Source organism: Medicago truncatula, chromosome 7, assembly GCF_003473485.1.
Source record: "Medicago truncatula cultivar Jemalong A17 chromosome 7, MtrunA17r5.0-ANR, whole genome shotgun sequence".
Classification (NCBI taxonomy): domain Eukaryota; kingdom Viridiplantae; phylum Streptophyta; class Magnoliopsida; order Fabales; family Fabaceae; genus Medicago; species Medicago truncatula.
The window spans coordinates 53,513,862-53,531,126 of NC_053048.1; the positions used below are offsets into that span (position 1 = coordinate 53,513,862).

Here is a 17,265-nt window from a genome sequence, read left to right on the forward strand (position 1 = left end):
GCAGAAATAAAGAAATTTCAAGTTCATTAGACATCCAAACGAATACGTTTCTATAATTGGAGGAGCAGTCAGGAAACTGACTTTTTTGAAAAAGTTAATTATGATCTTAATGTTTTATTTATTTTTAAATTGTTGATTACTGATTAATGATCAATAGTAATTCATCTAGTAATGTTTGCAACATCTTAGACTTACATGTACTATTTTATCGTTGACATCTTTAACATGCAAACAAAGTTAATGATATTATGTGATAGTCTTAAGTGTTACACTTTATGAGATGTTACACTTAAAACAATGTAGAATAAAATTACATCAAGTATAGTCTTGTTAATCTGATGATACTATGGGGATTGAATTTTTGATGTCATTGTACAACTTCACCAAAAAAGTCATTTTCATGACTTCACCCATCTTCTGTATAATTGCACAATCAAGGGTACAAAAAATGCTTAAAAGCAAAGGACATCAAAGCATAACTTCAAATTTCCGCAATAGAAAAGCATATATTGTTGCTAAATTATTTATTAGAAGACGATTAAACAAAACTCTAGCGAATAGTTGCTTGAGAATTGAGATAAGATCAGAACTTCTTGATAAAATCATAAATGTGATTACTGATTTCCTCAGCAGCTTCTTGGTTGTTGAAGTGAGCCACACCTTTTTGTATAACCACTTCCTCCAAATTTGGCACATCGTTCTTGAAACCACCGCTCTCGATGTATTGCTTGGTACCAAAAGAAGTGTAAACTAAATCCAGATCACCTATGATGAACTTCACTGGTACTTTAATATGTGATCCAGTCCATGCTGCCGTGAGCTCCCAATTTCTGATAACATAATACAAAAGCATTGGCATGTGCTGTTAAAAAATACAATATTTAAAAATAGAACCTAATTATAGATGTTAGTCAAGATTAGGTTCTATGATAAACGTAATTGCGCAAACTTAAGAGGCATGAGATTTTTGAAGGAACAATGATCTAATATGATAAAATTCTTAGTTTGGGAATAAGTTAAATTGAAGAAGAGTTTTAGATTTGATATATATGATTGAAACTCTCAACCCCAAGACATAATAAAAATGATGAATATATTGACTCTAAGAGTGTGTTTGGATGGGAAAATATTTCGAAAGAATGTAATGTTTTGAGGAAATTTAACTATTTGAAGATGAATTCTATTGTTTGAATTCAACTCAAATAGTTGAATTTTCTCAAAACATTACATTCCTTCAACACATTTCTCCATTCAAACACACTCTAAGAGTAATTTTTTAGAAATACTTGAAATCTCGAAGCTAATACGATTAAAAATAATGTATCGATACGATTAATTTATTAATAATTTGATAGGGTGAGGTTTTTCTGTACTCTTTCTCCACGTCTATTCACTTAAAAAAAAAAAACGGTTTCCTTCCAATTTTGGCATGAGTCCCATCTTCTCATCAGATTCGGCCGCCTTCTGACACGACGATGTAATTTTTTGTGTCAAAAGAAAAACAAATAATTAACATTCTATTAACGTGTAATGCCTTTTTAAAGAACTGTTTGCAATTGAAACTTTCAATTTGAAAGCATGTCCGACGGCTTGTAAGTATCAATGGTGGTAGGAGTATATTATACCATGAGTGATGTGTAAGCAGAAACAGTACAGAAAAACCTTATCTTAGCAATTATTATAAATTAATCCTAGCCATTAATTATTTTTAAAATATAATCAAGGATTAAGAGTAACTCTAAATGTATATATAATAGACTAAAGTGCATTTTTCTCCTCCTAATTTTCAAAAATTTGTAAATTTGACCCCCTATGTACAAAAACTATAATTTTAATCCCCTAAGATTTATCTCCTTTGCATTTTTTATCCTTTTGGTCAATTTTGACTTATTCAATGCCTACGTGGCAAGCCATGTGTGTAATTAATTAATTAAAAAAACCAAAAAATCAATTTTTAAATTAAATAAATTAAAAAAAAATTGAAAAGGAAAAAAAAGGGTGCATCCCCAGCCACCGTCAGCAACCCGCCTTGAAAATGTTGCGCCGCGGCCGCCGTGGAGAAAAAGAAAGGAAGCTGGAGATTATCTTGTAGTGACCTCAATCTAGGAAAAATAGAAACATTGACAACAAGATCGACATATTGTACCATTCGTAGAAGGAGAAACAAGATCAAAGCTTCCATTGTTGTTGCTGCTGAAGTTGTTGTGGACAGAGACAACATTTGATGTTCTAGATATTGTGGAGAAATAGGACTGGAGAATTTTGAAAACTATGTTTTTGATTTCTGTATTTATTTTGCTTTTTAATTTTGTTAAAGATCAATATGATGTTGAAGGAACATGATTATGATGACAGTGGAATTTCAATTGGATGAAAAGGGCTAATTTTTCTAGAAATTTTTTCTTCTGGGTTTGTTTTTATCTTAGGTTTTTTTTGCTTTGTGATTGGTATAAGGAACTTGAGTTTATTTTTCTTGGTTTGTGATTGTTTTGGGGAAGAAGCTCACTCACGTTGGAGATACATCATGTGGCATTCCTCTCCAAAAAAATTTAATTATTTTTTTAATTCAGCTGAATTTTTTTCTAATTTATTTAATTTAAAAATTGATTTTTTGGTTTTTAATTTTTTTTTTAATTAATTAATTACACACGTGCCCTGCCAGGTAGGCATTAAATAAGTCAAAAATGACCAAAGATACAAAGGGGTTAAATCTTAGGGGATCAAAATTACAAGTTTTTAAAAGTTAAAGGGGAAAAGTGCACTTTAACCTAATTTTTAAAAGGGGTTAATAGTGTTTTTCACCTCTGTAATATATGTCATTTCCGGTTTTCGCCCCTATAAAATTTTCGGTTTGATTTTCACCCTTGTAAAATTTTTATTTTCCGGAAAACACCCTTAATAGGCCATTCAAAAACCAAAATTTCTTGAAAAAAAATTCTGAAAATGGCCTAATAGGGGTGTTTTCTGGAAAATAAAAATTTTACGAGGGTGTAAATCAAACCGAAAATTTTATAGGAACGAAAACCGAAAGTGACATATATTACAGGGGTGAAAAACACTATTAACCCTTTCAAAAGTGCAACTAGGACTAGTGTTGTATAATTTTCATGAGAATGACGGACAAGAGGCATCTAGTTAATTTGGAAAAAGGACAAAAAATATAAACAATAATGACTTACAAGTTGAAATTTCTGTAGTAGTTAAGACCACCGCTGAATCCTGTCTGTTCAAATTTGGAAGCATAGTAAGCAACATCTTCTAGTGTGAGCCAAGAAGGAAGGGGCATTGTACTTGAAACGCTGGGATGAGATAATATGCCTTCTTTGGGCAGGATTGGCGGCCCAGGATTACGACTTGTAAGCATGGCTTTGATCAACAGTTCTGAACTTCCTTTAGCAATTTCAGCTTCCATTTTCCCTGGTTCCTGTCATATGGATTGGAATGAATTTTTTTTTTCTGCCCTTGTTTGTGTCCAAAAATACAAAAATACCTCATTTTTGCAAAAAATTGCATAAATGCCCTACTTTTTAGAATTTTCTGGTACCTTGCAACCCCCACTTGCAGGGTACCTTTAACTACCCCGCAAGTCAAACCAGCGTGACATTTTTCGATTTTTTTTTTTTTTTTAAAATTAACTACCCCGCAAGGTACACTTGCGTGACATTTTTATTTTTTTTTTAAATTAAATACACCTTGCAACCCCCACTTGCGGGGTATATTTAAAAAAAATTTAAATTTTTTTTAATACCCCGCAACCCCCACTTGCGGGTTTTTTTTTTTAATTTTTAAAATACCACTCTAAACAAAAATAATAATAAACAAAAAAAATACCACAATATCTACGATTATTATCAAACATGTATTATTTCATCTACTATAAATACTTCGTTTAATTTTTCAATTTATCATACCATTTTAACTTATATTAATAATGTAAATTTAGGCGTTGACAAAAAAGTAATTATAATAATAATCATAATATTTACAAAATTAAAAACATACGAAATACAATAAATATGAAATAAAGACTAGAGTTCTACTCATGTCTAATATTAATGCAATCTTTGCGGGAATGACCGGGCATCCTACAAACGCCGCATCTTCTCTCAGTTTCCACATCGTCCATTTCGGTCCTAATGCGAGTAATTGGTGGACGACCTTTCTTTGCCCTACGCATAGACTTGTCGGGAACCACCTTCAGTCCTTCATAATTAGGCCAATATGTCTGGTGGTGAACCACGTCGAAGTGGATGTTGTATACGGCGTATACACACTCATTCGTGAATTTGTTATCGACAAAAGTTTTGTAGTCATGACAAAAGCTAGAACATGCGGCAATGACATGTGAGAATGGTAGGTGTAACGCTCTGAATCGTCCACAATCACACCATTTATTTTGCAGGTCTACCTTGTATTCTCCCTTTGGTAATCCTTCTCTATGGTCGATGGTTTCACGGACGGAAAAGGTATACCGATCCCGATCAAACTGAGTGACATGATGACTGTTGGATTTAATCACCTCATTCCTCAGATATTTCATGATATTTCATGCTTTTAGCAAACAAGGCCGCCAACCTGTAATATGATGCTTTCACAATAGCTGTGATCGGGAGTCCTCGAATACCCTTATACACGTTGTTTTGTGACTCTACCAAGTTACTTGTCATATGGCCCCATCGTCGACCATCGTCATGTGATTGAGTCCACTTTTGTTTGGGAATATTGTCGACCCATGCTAAAGCCTTTCGGTCTGCAACAGCAATTTCAGAACGGTAATATTCGAATGTAGGGATGTTCATGGCGTAACCTGCATTGTTTGGGAAAAAGTTAGATGTGTCTTTTTAAACAAATAATATGTCGAATTTACGTTGAAAGAGATATGATTTTTACCCATGCCTTCAACTTTCTTCTTAAGTTCTCCATCCTTGAATGATCTCATAAAGTTTTGTGCAATGTGTCGGACACAATACACATGGCTTGTCGGAGCACCGTGCCATCCATTCTGTGGATCATCATACGCGCTCTTTATCGACACATGTCTATCAGAAATGAGGCATATGTTCTCCTGTGGGGTGACATGCTGCCTTAGATTCTTCAAAAAGAAACTCCAAGCCTCCTTGATCTCGCCTTCCACGATTGCAAAAGCAATGGGAAATATCTTGTTGTTCCCATCTTGCGCAACAGCTAACAACAATGTTCCTTTGTATTTACCATACAACCAAGTTGCGTCAATTTGGACAATGGGTTTGCAGAATTAGAAACCTAAGATGCACGGACGAAAGGCCCAAAAGAGACGCTTGAAGACGATCTCATTTACCACTTCTGTTGATGGGACTGTTTGAAAATCAATTATTGTTCCTGGAAAATCTTTTTCCATGACCATCAACCACTGTGGTAGTTCTTGATAAGACTCCTCCCAATTACCATAAATTGATTCAATCGCCTTATTCTTTGCTCTCCATGCCTTTCTATATGAAACTGTGTAATTAAACTTCTCTCGGATGTGTGCAATTATAACCTTCACTGTAATTGAAGTATCCATATGTAGAAGTGACTTAACACTTTCACATATCACATTGTAACTAAGTTTGTGATGATCTTGCGTCATTTCTGTTGAGACACATGTATGATCATTCATATTGTTGATCTCCCATTTATCAGTTTTTTTCCTCCACGAGGCCCGCAATTTGAAACCACATTTTGTATCTTTACATTTGATGACATACCTTTCAGAATCTGATTTTTTCACCATATAATCCGTTGATTTCTTCATGTGATAAAATTTAATTGCAAGAATGCAATCATTTTTGTTATGGAATTGCATCCCCGGCGCAATACCTTGATCGACCGGAAGAGCCATTGAATGATAAAGTTCAGTTGAGTGGTCATCATTGACGTTGCGCATGGACCTTGGTGGATTGTAAGAAGCTCGGATTGGTAAAATTGGTAGTTGTGGCAGATCGTCGTCTACATCTTCGTGCTCGTCTTCTTCGTTCTCATCACCGTTTTGTGCAGCAAGGAGCTCTTCATCATCATCATCTTCATCATCTTGAACTTCATCATTTCGTTGGTCTTGAAATTGGGAGGTGAATATATCGATTTCAGCGTTTAAAGTTTCGGGTTGTGTTGAACGGGATGGTGTTTGAGAGGGATGAGGTTGAGTTATTCTTTGTGATGGTTCGTACACATTTTGTGACCACTGTGACTGAAAAGGTTGCGATAAGGATGCACCATAAATGGATGACGTGTTGTAGTGTTGTGTGCTATATTGTTGTTGTGGTAGACTTTGGTGTTGACTAGAACTTGATGGGTAATTTAACTCAACATTAGATGTTGGATTCTTCATCTCAAACATAACATAAAGCTCTATATAGGACAAAGAACTGTGACTTTTATGTACGTTAAACATAAACTCGACATCGTCGTTATCTGTTATTCTTAACGCCTGGTAGTGAATTGTGGTAGTTCCAACAAACATGGGATTCCGACATATAATTTCAGACACAACCATGTTATCTCCAAGACATAACTTTTCCACTATTCTTTTTTTGAGATGCAAGTAAGTACTAGCCATGCTCACTTTAAAACCTTTGGTATACTGACTTTGGAAAAAAATGTCGGATTCATTTTGTTTAACTTCTCCATTGTAGTACATAAAAATGTTTATATTTGGTGCCATTGAATGGTTTGATGTTAAGAAATGAGTAAGAGTATCAAGTAGAGTGGTAAGAAAAAATTATAATTATAACAGGTTCACCACTTTTATAAAATTGTGTAAAAAATAAAACGCAATGCCCATATGCTTCCTCACGCACCAGCTTAGAGTACCACGCAGCTCCCACTTGCGGGGTAGGGCACTCACGCGCCAGTTCATGCTAGCACGCTACTCCCACTTGCGGGGTATTACTTACACGCGCTAGTTTAATTGGCCCTTCAGAGATAGCTGGTCAGTACAAATAATGCATTTATCATGCACGTGATTTAGCATGGTTTGGTCATTTCAGTCAAAAAATTTATGCAAAAAATAATGGACAGCAACAACTTACCTTATATATCAAAATTGTTAACCTTACACTACAACTTCTCTCTTGTGCCAGTTTAAATGGAGACCTTACAAGAAGGTTCCATACAACCAGCCTGAAGACTATTGGAAGGTTCCATACAACCAGCCTGAAGACTATTGGGAATGGACAGCAACAACTTACCTTATATGTTTTGACAAAGTTGAATGACATCCAACTGATAGGGTCAAGCTTCAATTTGGTTTGCCACAAGAAATACCCTGGGCCCCAAGAGACATGCGACAATTCCATACGGTGGACAAACGATTCAAGACGTGGTACCAATCAAATGGTTTTCGCTTTCCACAAGAGAGTCAACATTGGGACAACCGACGGAGTTATACTTTACCTCGCATGCAGCCAAGATCACTCACCCCAAGTCATGCATATATTGTGTGGTTGACAACCACATGCAACCCACGTCTAAGGATTTCAGTTGACACAAAACCATCAGATTCAGATCCAGACGAACAGGAAGAGCCGGAACATGAACCCGAAATTCACAACAACCAAACACCAATTCATGATGATTTTTGGGATCAAGAAATTTTTTCTCAACTACAAGATCATCAATCCCAACCACATACAACACAAAACATTCATGGTTCTGTAATGTATGAATTTCTCGCCACCCCCCAACAAAATGTCATCCAACCACCACCATATACCTCCCCGAGAAATGCATATGAGCCCCATTATCAGTCAACTTACCAATAAAATTCAATGCCAAATTATGGTTACAATGACCCAAACCAAGATAGCACATCCAACACCAACTACTTCTCCTATAATGACCCAAACCAAGCTGGACCGTCCAACACCAATTACCCCCGTACAACAGCCCACAATACCCAATGTACACCAACCAAAACTACAACCATCCACCAACACCAACAAACCTATTATCTCACTTCTCTCCGGCTTCGTTCAACGACAATGAACAATTTCTGGATATTGGATGGCAAACAAGGGAACACGATGTATCGTTGTCATTAGGTTATGGTAGTCAAATACAATCAGCTACAGATAACAATGACGAAGACCAACATGACCCTCAAGTAAATCGCGGAAGAAATCGTCGAAGACGAGGGTGTGGGACAGTCGGGCATTTATAATAATTGTAGATATTATGATATTTAATTTGTTTATTATTTTTTTGTCCTTCTTTTTTGTTTATTATTTTTTTTGTATTTTAAAAATTAAAAAAAAAAAAACCAAAATTAACCCGCAAGTGGGGGTTGCGGGGTATTAAAAAAATTTTAAATATACCCCGCAAGTGGGGGTTGCGGGATAGTTAATTTTTTTAAAAAAATAAAAAATAAAAAAATGGTACGCTGGTTTGACTTGCGGGGTAGTTAAAATTTTTTTTAAAAATTTTAAAGGTACCCCGCAGGTGGGGGTTGCAAGGTACCAGAAATTCTGAAAAGTAGGGCATTTATGCAATTTTTTGTAAAAGTGGGGCATTTTTGTATTTTTGGACACAAACAAGGGCAGAAAAAAAAATTCGATTGGAATTGGATGGATTATGCACAAATAACATTTCATATTTAGAATTAATGTATCTGATACCCAACTTCTCACAATCTTATTTAATTATGTGTCTATTTATTTTCAGCTAGTACCATTTTCTTTGGTTGTTGGGTTTCAATGGGATGCACCGTTATACACTAACTAAATTTTGGTATTGGATGGTCGTTATTCATAAGCATTTACAAATTTGACAAGGCAACACATCAGTCTCCATTTATTTATCAAGTTCAACACCTAAAGTTTGGATTAAACTCATACCAAATGAATTTAGGATTTAATTTTACGTACTGTGTATAAAAAAGAGATACACATAACTTTGTTATATATCAATTCTTAAAATAGTATAACAAATATTAATGTATACTAATTGAACTCATATATATATTCTCTGAATCTAAGTCAAAAGACATTTTAAGTTTTTTTTTTTTTTTGGACAGAATACACTTTAATGTTCAAATATCAAAAGATAAAGTTGGTAAATAGTTTTTGAAAAAAATAATAACTAACATTAAAACACAACGGCAATTCCCCTGTTCTACCACAACACACAAATTAAAATCTAGCGTTCAGTTTACAAACACAGATTCAAAAATAGACAAAGTTTGTTAATTAAAAATGAAAATATAAATACAAACCTGGAATCTGCAGATATAATAATCATCACCATACACAGCTCGCATGCCATCAACAGGTTTCAATTTTGGGTTTCTGGGTAAATACGGAACACTCAGACACACGTAGGCTTTGATTCTTTCAGGGCGAAACAAACAAAGATACCAACCAATGATGGCACCCCAATCATGAGCTACAAGAAACACTCGGTCAACGCCAAGTGAGTCGATGAGAGCAACGATGTCACCAACCAAATGGAAGATTGTGTAGCTACTAATGGAGGCCGGAGCATCGGTGTCGCCATAACCACGGAGATCTGGAGCAACAGCGCGGTAACCGAGGGAGCCAAGAGCAGAAATCTGGTGGCGCCATGAATACCAGAGTTCAGGGAAGCCATGAAGGAACAGGACAACGGGTCCTTCTTTACCTTTCTCAGCAATATGCATTTTGATGCCATTCACTTCCACTGTTCTGTGTTCTATTTCCTCCATAATCTTTTCGGTGCTTTGATTGTGTTGTGTTGGGTATGAGTTTGTGAAGTGTACGCTATGCCAGTATTTAAAATTTTAAGCGGAGAGAGGGAATGGTTTGGGCGATTCTAACGAAGAGGTGTTTGTTTGAAAAGGTATGACCGAGGAGTTAAGGCATGCACGTGGATGGAAATTTGAGGACTATCTCTATTCGCCTATCAGCCAAAAAATGCCAAACAAGACCAGACACTTTGCATCAATTCAATTGTCATTAAATCCATTTAATTAACTACCAATATACTCCTTTTATTAAAAAAAGAAAAAAGAAGTCTAAGTAAAGTCATTACATTAGATGTCTTTAATCTTATTTAGTTTTAACAAATTGATCATTAATCATTTATTTTTTCATTTAAAATGTGCACAGTTAATCCTTAATTTAATTTTTTTTCTCTAAAACAATTCTGAAATAATGATTTTATTAATAACCTTGTTTTTAAGGTGGATTGTAGGGTGAGGGTTCAATTAAGTCCATCACCATCACCGATGAAGCACAAATAAAACATCATTTAATTAACTCAATGGTCCACATTATTTGAAAATAAATATGAGAACATCCATCTTTTTCCACACACAATTATGTCCATACCTCTATCCTCTCCAACTTGAGTAGATGCGGATCTAGTGTGTGGTTTTGTTTTCTAGGTTGACAAAATAAGTAACCATTATGTTTCAACAAATCAATTTCCATCATTTAACAAACAATAACACATGATTATAATTGAATTTTGGATGCTGGTACCAAACCAATCCAAGTCGAAAGTCCGTTAACGTTCATTCAATCAAATAGATTGCAACTTCTATGTTCATAGTTGTTATGGAAATGGAAATTTAATTAAGTGGTTGGTGGAATTTAAACCTCTATTCTACCTTTGCTATTAAACCCAGTAAAAAATAATATATAAACAACCATAAATTTCACCATGGTGTTGCCAATTATTATTGAGATTGATTATCATCACAAGTTCTAGTTAACTTTTCTGCATATTTATGGTGAACTGAGAAGGATCCAAACGAGAAAGAGATAGAGGTAGGATTGTGTGTGGAAAGAACTAAATGTTCTTATTTTTATTTTCAAATAATTTGGACCATTGATTTAATCAAATGGTATTTTTTTGATAGTCCACCGGTGAGGGACTTAGTTGAACCCTCACCCTAGAATCCACCTGTTTTTAAAAGATATTATTTTATGAAAAATAAAGAAATTCATAAACCACATGAACATCTTCATCCTCATGTTCTTCATCCTCATCTTCTACCTTAAATCGAATCTTTGTCCACTCAAACACACCTTCGATTAGCTTAAGCATCTTCATTTTCATCTTCTAAACTCATAATTTTAAATCCCCAAATTTAAAGAAGAAAAAAAACCCTTTAATTTATCAAACAAAAGAAAAAATCCCCAAATTCAAATGAAAGAGAGGGGGATTGTTTCCGGTTATATCACAACCACCTCTAATTAACAAAACACAGAATCCAGAATTTTCATACCGATAATACCATTCAAAGAAGTAAAACTCAAATTTGATCAAAACATGATGATAATGAAGAAACTAGAAGACATCCATAATTGGTTGAATTGAAGGCAGCTCGAACATGGGCCATTGGAGAAATCACTTTTAATCTTGTTCTAATTCAGAAAAATGTATTTAAAAAAAAAAAAAACTAGAAACATGAAAATGGAATCTAATAATAGAGAAGGAAATGAATGGAGCAATCCTTTGTTCTAATTCGCAAGGATTACATGGTTAAAGCACCGTAATACGATTACTCTCTCTTTCGATTGAATTTGGGGATTTATCTATGGTTAAAGCACATGGCGGAAGATATCAAAACTCTCCCACCTCATAACACGCCCTAAATTACATGATATTATCTTTTATGCAATTTTGACCATTGAGTAGAGATAAGTAATTTATGCAAGATAAAAACATAACAATCTATGGTGCAAAATAAAAACATCCAAACGATAAAGTTTCCAAATAGCACGATTACGAGTGCAACATAATACTTCAAAATACCACAAATAGCATAGATTGCAACTATATTATTAATTAGCAGAGGATTTAGAGAAAACTCCTAATGAACAAGTTCTTTAGAATTGAGTTGATACGTTCAAAACTTCTTGATAAAATCATAAATGTGATTGCTAATATCCTCAGCAGCTTCTTGGTTGTTGAAGTGAGCCACACCTTCCTGTATAACAACTTCCTCCAAATTGGGCACATCTTTCTTGAAGCCACCACTCTCGATGTATTGCTTGGTACCAGAAGAAGTGTAAACTAAATCAGAATCACCAGTTATGAACTTTAATGGCACTTTAATTTGTGCTCCAGTCCATGCTGCCGTGAGCTCCCAATTTCTGTAAACATAAACACAAACATTGGCATATGTAATTAACACGTACAATATTTAGATATAGAACTTAATTATGCATGTTAGTCCTTCTATTAAGATTGTTTGGTTTTGAAAAGCAAGTTTTTCATTTGTTACAATCAAGAACTACATAATTGAAATGTGATATAAAAATTACACAATCGTAAAATCCAAAGGACTAAAAGTACAATTAAACTATTCATATTCATACTGGACCAAATAGAAATATAAGTGCAAGGCCGGGCTAAGGGTCGGATAATCTAAGCTAAGACTTTAGGCCTTAGAATATTGGGGCCATAAAAACCACAAATTTTTTGAATTTGAATATAAATATAAAGTATGACAAATTAGTTATAGATGTTTGTCCAAATCAGTTGAACAAGATGAGGGTCAAGTTCAAACCTTCAAACAACCATGTGTATGTGGCATATGTCACATGATCGACGAACATGAGACATTTAGTTGATTTAAAAAATTGGCAAAAAAAAAAATAAGGACTTACAAGTTGAGATTTCTGTAGAAGTTAAGGCCACCACTAAATCCAGTCTTTTCAAATTTAGATGCATAATAAGCAACATCTTCTTGTGAGAGCCAAGAAGGGAGGGGCTTTGTACTTGGATGAGATAAAAAGCGTTCTTTGGGTAAGATCAGTGGTCCAGTAGTCCGACCTGTAAGCATGCTCTTGATTACCTGTTCTGAGCTATCTTTGGCAATTTCAGCTTCCATTTTCCCTAGTTCCTGTTATATAGATTGGAGTTGGATTGCACAGGATTGAATTATTCGATATAATTACTACTAACATTTATATTTAACAATGATAGATTAGATCAATGGAATGGTCTAATCCATTAGATCAACAACTGATTACCATAATTAACATATGCAATAACCTTTGTTTCAGGGGAACATATGTGAAAACTATTAACCTTCTCAGACTCTTGTTTAATGTGTGCCTATTTTCGATTAATACAGTGGTACCATTATCTTCGGTTATTACTTATTACTATTCGGTTTCAAATGTCAAGTTATAAGCATTGTTTTACAGTTTTCACTGACTAAAATTATGTACTCTATCATCATCATTATTGATAAACATATACAAATTTGAAAATTGCAACACATCGATCTCCATTTACTTAATCAAGTTAAAAATTTAACATTTTGATTAAACCAATCCCAAATGTATTTATTTCGTAAAACAATTTTAATCTAGTCTATCATCTATTTCAAATAAATGGGGAAAGAGCCGTAAGGAAAAAGAGTTTGGTACTAGAAAATACTACTTAAATTTACCACATTTTATTTATTTATCAAGGTAACTATTTTCTTTTCCATCCATTTGAAGTGAACAAAAGTAAAGGGTGTATATAACAGGGACAGGACGTGTATATATTATATAAAAATATATGAATTCGAACCTGGAATCTGCAGATATAATAGTCATCTCCAAATAAAGCTCGCATGCCATCAACTGGTTTCACTTTGGGGTTTCTGGGTAAATACGGCACACTGAGACACACATAGGCTTTAACTCTCTCAGGGCGAAACAAGCAAAGATACCAACCAACGATGGCACCCCAATCATGAGCCACAAGGAAGACTTGATCAACCCCAAGCGAGTCGATGAGCGCAACAATGTCACCAACCAAGTGGAAGATTGTATAACTGTTTACCGAACTGGGGACATCAGTATCGCCATAACCACGAAGATCGGGAGCCACAGCCCGGTAACCGAGAGAGCCGAGAGCCGCAATCTGGTGGCGCCAAGAGTACCAGAGTTCAGGGAATCCGTGAAGGAACAGGACAACAGGTCCTTCTTTTCCTTTTTCAGCAATATGCATTTTGATTCCATTCACTTCCACTGTTCTGTGCTCTATTCCTTCCATCTCTTTCTGGTGTTTGAATTTTGTTGTGAACTTTGATGTGTTGTTATGCGATATTTATTGAGATGGTTGGGCGATTTTAGCGGATGAGGTGTTTGACTGTTGTTTCAACTTTCAACTTGGTGACCGTATGAAAAGGTGTGAGTGCGCAGAAGGAAATTGAAAGTGTATTGGAAAGTTAAATAATAAGGCAAATAATAAAGGTACTACTTGATAAGTTTATACGATATTTAATTTTTTTTGGTCAAGATACGATAATGTCCGCAAGCTTAGCTTAATTGACAGGGATATTGTATATTATATGCAGGGGTTGGAGTTTGAATTTCAAACACTCTAATTCTTCACAGTTAAATTGTGTGAGCTCTAGCCACTAAATTATTTGACAAAAAAAGGTAATTTTAATATAACAAAATGTAAATATTTTTTTATGAAATAAAAATTAGGAAAAAATTGAATGTGCCAGATAAGATATTCTGTATAACTTTATTATATATGCGTCTGTATTTGTTTAAATGTACATCCTTCAATACCCTAGATCTTTCATATATTATGCATTGTCAATACCAAGTGAGTTAAGTTCATAAGAACAAATGATGTATGTAGTCTATAATAAAGATAATATACATCATTAATTAAATAAATTTAAAATGTATATTTTTATTTATATAGTGACCGGATGATGTGTAAATTTGCGTCTAGATTATTATGATTGAAATATATAAAAAGGGAAAGAAAAAAATGTGATTAAATATTAGAAAAATATCAAAGGTTTTAATTTTTTCAGGCAAAAGAAAAGAAAAATCAAAGAAATTTATTTTAAATATTCGATGAAGGAAAATTCTTATTTATTCATAATAAGGTATTCATGTTGAGTTTGTGCCAATTAAAATCATGTATTTGTGTATGTTATCCCTATAGCATAAATAATAAAAGATAAATAAATAATTTTGATTGATATCAACTCAGCATAAATAATTCTTTTTTTTTTTTGTTTAAACTCAACACATAGAAATCTTTCTAACTTTAAACACGGATAGTTTTTATCATTCAAGTTAGTATTTGGTGTGAAATGTTTATTACATTCTTAATTAAGGTAACTTAAATATAAACAGGTAATTTTGAAATTAAGAAAATAAATGCACTTCCTTCTCTCATAAAAATAATAATAATTTAAAAGTACTAGATATTACGTATAACAAGTCTATAAACCTCTGTGCATAATGTATAAATTCAAATGATTGAAACAAATACAAATTGGAAAAATAACTAATTTTTTTATTGTGTTATTGTTTAAAAATATTCTATATAGCATAAAAATAAAAAATAAAGAAAATTTAAATAGTGTAATCAAAGACATTTTTTTTTACTTTTTAATTTTAGAATTTGAAGAATTATTTGTTGAGGCAAAATCCCTAATTAATTTTAAAGATAATAAACAAATATGATTAAAGAATTAATGGACTTTGATTAATTCCTTGGTATTTAACTTGTGCTCTTGAGTGTTTTACTAAGACAGGAACAAGGTTTGAATCATACCAAGAATCAAGAAATCAAAGGACATTTGAATTCATGATCTAACACTAAGGTCAGAAAGTTAGATCAGAATGTTGCTCGAAGATCAGAATGTTCAGAAGCAACCAAGTTCAGAAGCAACCTAATTCAGAAGGTTGTTCAGAAGCAACCAGTTCAGAAGCAACCAAGTTCAGAAGCAACCTAATTCAGAAGGTTGTTCAGAAGCAACCAAGTTCAGAAGCAACCTAGTTCAGAAGGTTGTTCAGAAGCAACCAGTTCAGAAGCAACCTAGTTCAGAAGGTTGTTCAGAAGCAACCTAGTTCAGAAGGTTGTTCAGAAGCAACCTAGTTCAGAAGGTTGTTCTTATACAAGCCAAGAATCTCAAGAACTGTGATCAAGGTCATGCAAGGCACATGTGACATGAATATATGTCCAGGAAAGTACATTTGCATGGATCAATCAAGCAATAAAGGCATATACAAGAGTTATGTCAAAGAAGGCATTCAATGTTCATTTAAGACTATGAACATTGATGTACTAGGAATATTTCACAAAGGAATATCATCCTAGATGTTATCATCACTGCTCTTCATTATTGTTTCACTATTAGGATTTGATTACATCAAATGATAGTCTTACAAATCATCCTAAGTGAAACAGATGGAACATTCTGATGATCAGAATGTTCAAGCTCAGCTCATGCTTACTTTATGAACAGTATAGTAGGTGAAAAGCAAAAAGCAAAAGCAAAGCAAATCTGTCATCTTCAACAAGAGATAGACACGTCTGAGAGTTGGTACTGAACAAGGACAACACAATCTCTCAAAGCATGGGCATGAAGATGCAGAATCCCACTAAATCCTCCTGCACCGGTTCCAAGACAAAATCTGGGAAAGGAACATTCTGATGTATGAAGAAAAGTCCATACATTGGTTATTGTCCAGAAATTCATATGAAAAGCATATGCATAGCCCAGAACTTCATGTGTTCATTCATACATGATGAACCCAGATGAAGAACGTGATGAACCCAGATGAAGATCATCATGAACACAACAACATTCTGATGTTCATCAGAGATCAGAATGTTTGCCCAGAATTTCAAGTTAAAGCTTGTGGGACCCAGGACACATGGCATAACACCATTGGACACCCTACAACGGCTATATGAGCCCAAAGACTCTATAAATAGAGGGCTTGGCCTTAGCAAAACTTGCACCATTGCAAAGCATACAAGAAAACAACTCTGATTTTGTTTGAAGCTTTTGCAAACTGAAATTGATCAATCTCTAAGTCTTTCATCAACTTAGTGCAAATCAATACTCTTGTTATCTGTAGGATAACCTCTTCTTCTTCTTTTACTGTTTGTTTCACAAACACCCAACTTCCATACAAATTGTAACAAAGTCTCATCTAGCTTTTAGAGGTCCTAAAGTGTTAGGTTGAGCAAAGGTTGTAAAAGTCTAAGTGGTTAACTTAGCAAGAAGGTGCAAGCCTGCTGAGGCTTAGAGAATACAGGATTGTAATTGTTCAGGTGAACAAGATTGTAAGGTGCAGGACTTGAGAGGTTATCTCAAGCATCTTAGTGGAAACTCTCACAGGATTGTGGGGAGTGGACTAGCCCACATTGGGTGAACCACTATAACTCTTTGTGTGTTCTTTCTTTCTTCTCTATACTCTTTTATTTACAGTATACACAACACACACTTACACTTATACTTTATTAAACAATTTTGTTTATGAACTTCAGAACATTCTGAAGTCA

The 17,265-nt window shown here is 34.2% G+C and overlaps 2 protein-coding genes across 2 annotated transcripts; both read right to left on the bottom strand.

Moving 5' to 3' along the window:
* Positions 1 to 327: 327 nt before the first annotated feature.
* On the bottom strand, positions 328 to 9,915 carry LOC25499667 (epoxide hydrolase A). The gene is made up of 3 exons (XM_013595028.3): positions 9,227 to 9,915; positions 3,180 to 3,424; positions 328 to 830 (listed from the first exon to the last, which is right to left on the bottom strand). Exons 1-3 carry the CDS (start codon positions 9,692 to 9,694, stop codon positions 584 to 586), a joined length of 960 nt encoding a protein of 319 aa, XP_013450482.1. The 5' UTR covers positions 9,695 to 9,915; the 3' UTR covers positions 328 to 583.
* Positions 9,916 to 11,671: 1,756 nt separating this feature from the next.
* LOC11431303 (epoxide hydrolase A) lies at positions 11,672 to 14,159 on the bottom strand. The gene is made up of 3 exons (XM_003626193.4): positions 13,525 to 14,159; positions 12,609 to 12,844; positions 11,672 to 12,092 (listed from the first exon to the last, which is right to left on the bottom strand). The coding sequence occupies exons 1-3, from the start codon at positions 13,990 to 13,992 to the stop codon at positions 11,846 to 11,848; spliced, it is 951 nt and encodes a 316-aa protein (XP_003626241.1). The 5' UTR covers positions 13,993 to 14,159; the 3' UTR covers positions 11,672 to 11,845.
* Between the last annotated feature and the right edge of the window lie 3,106 nt (positions 14,160 to 17,265).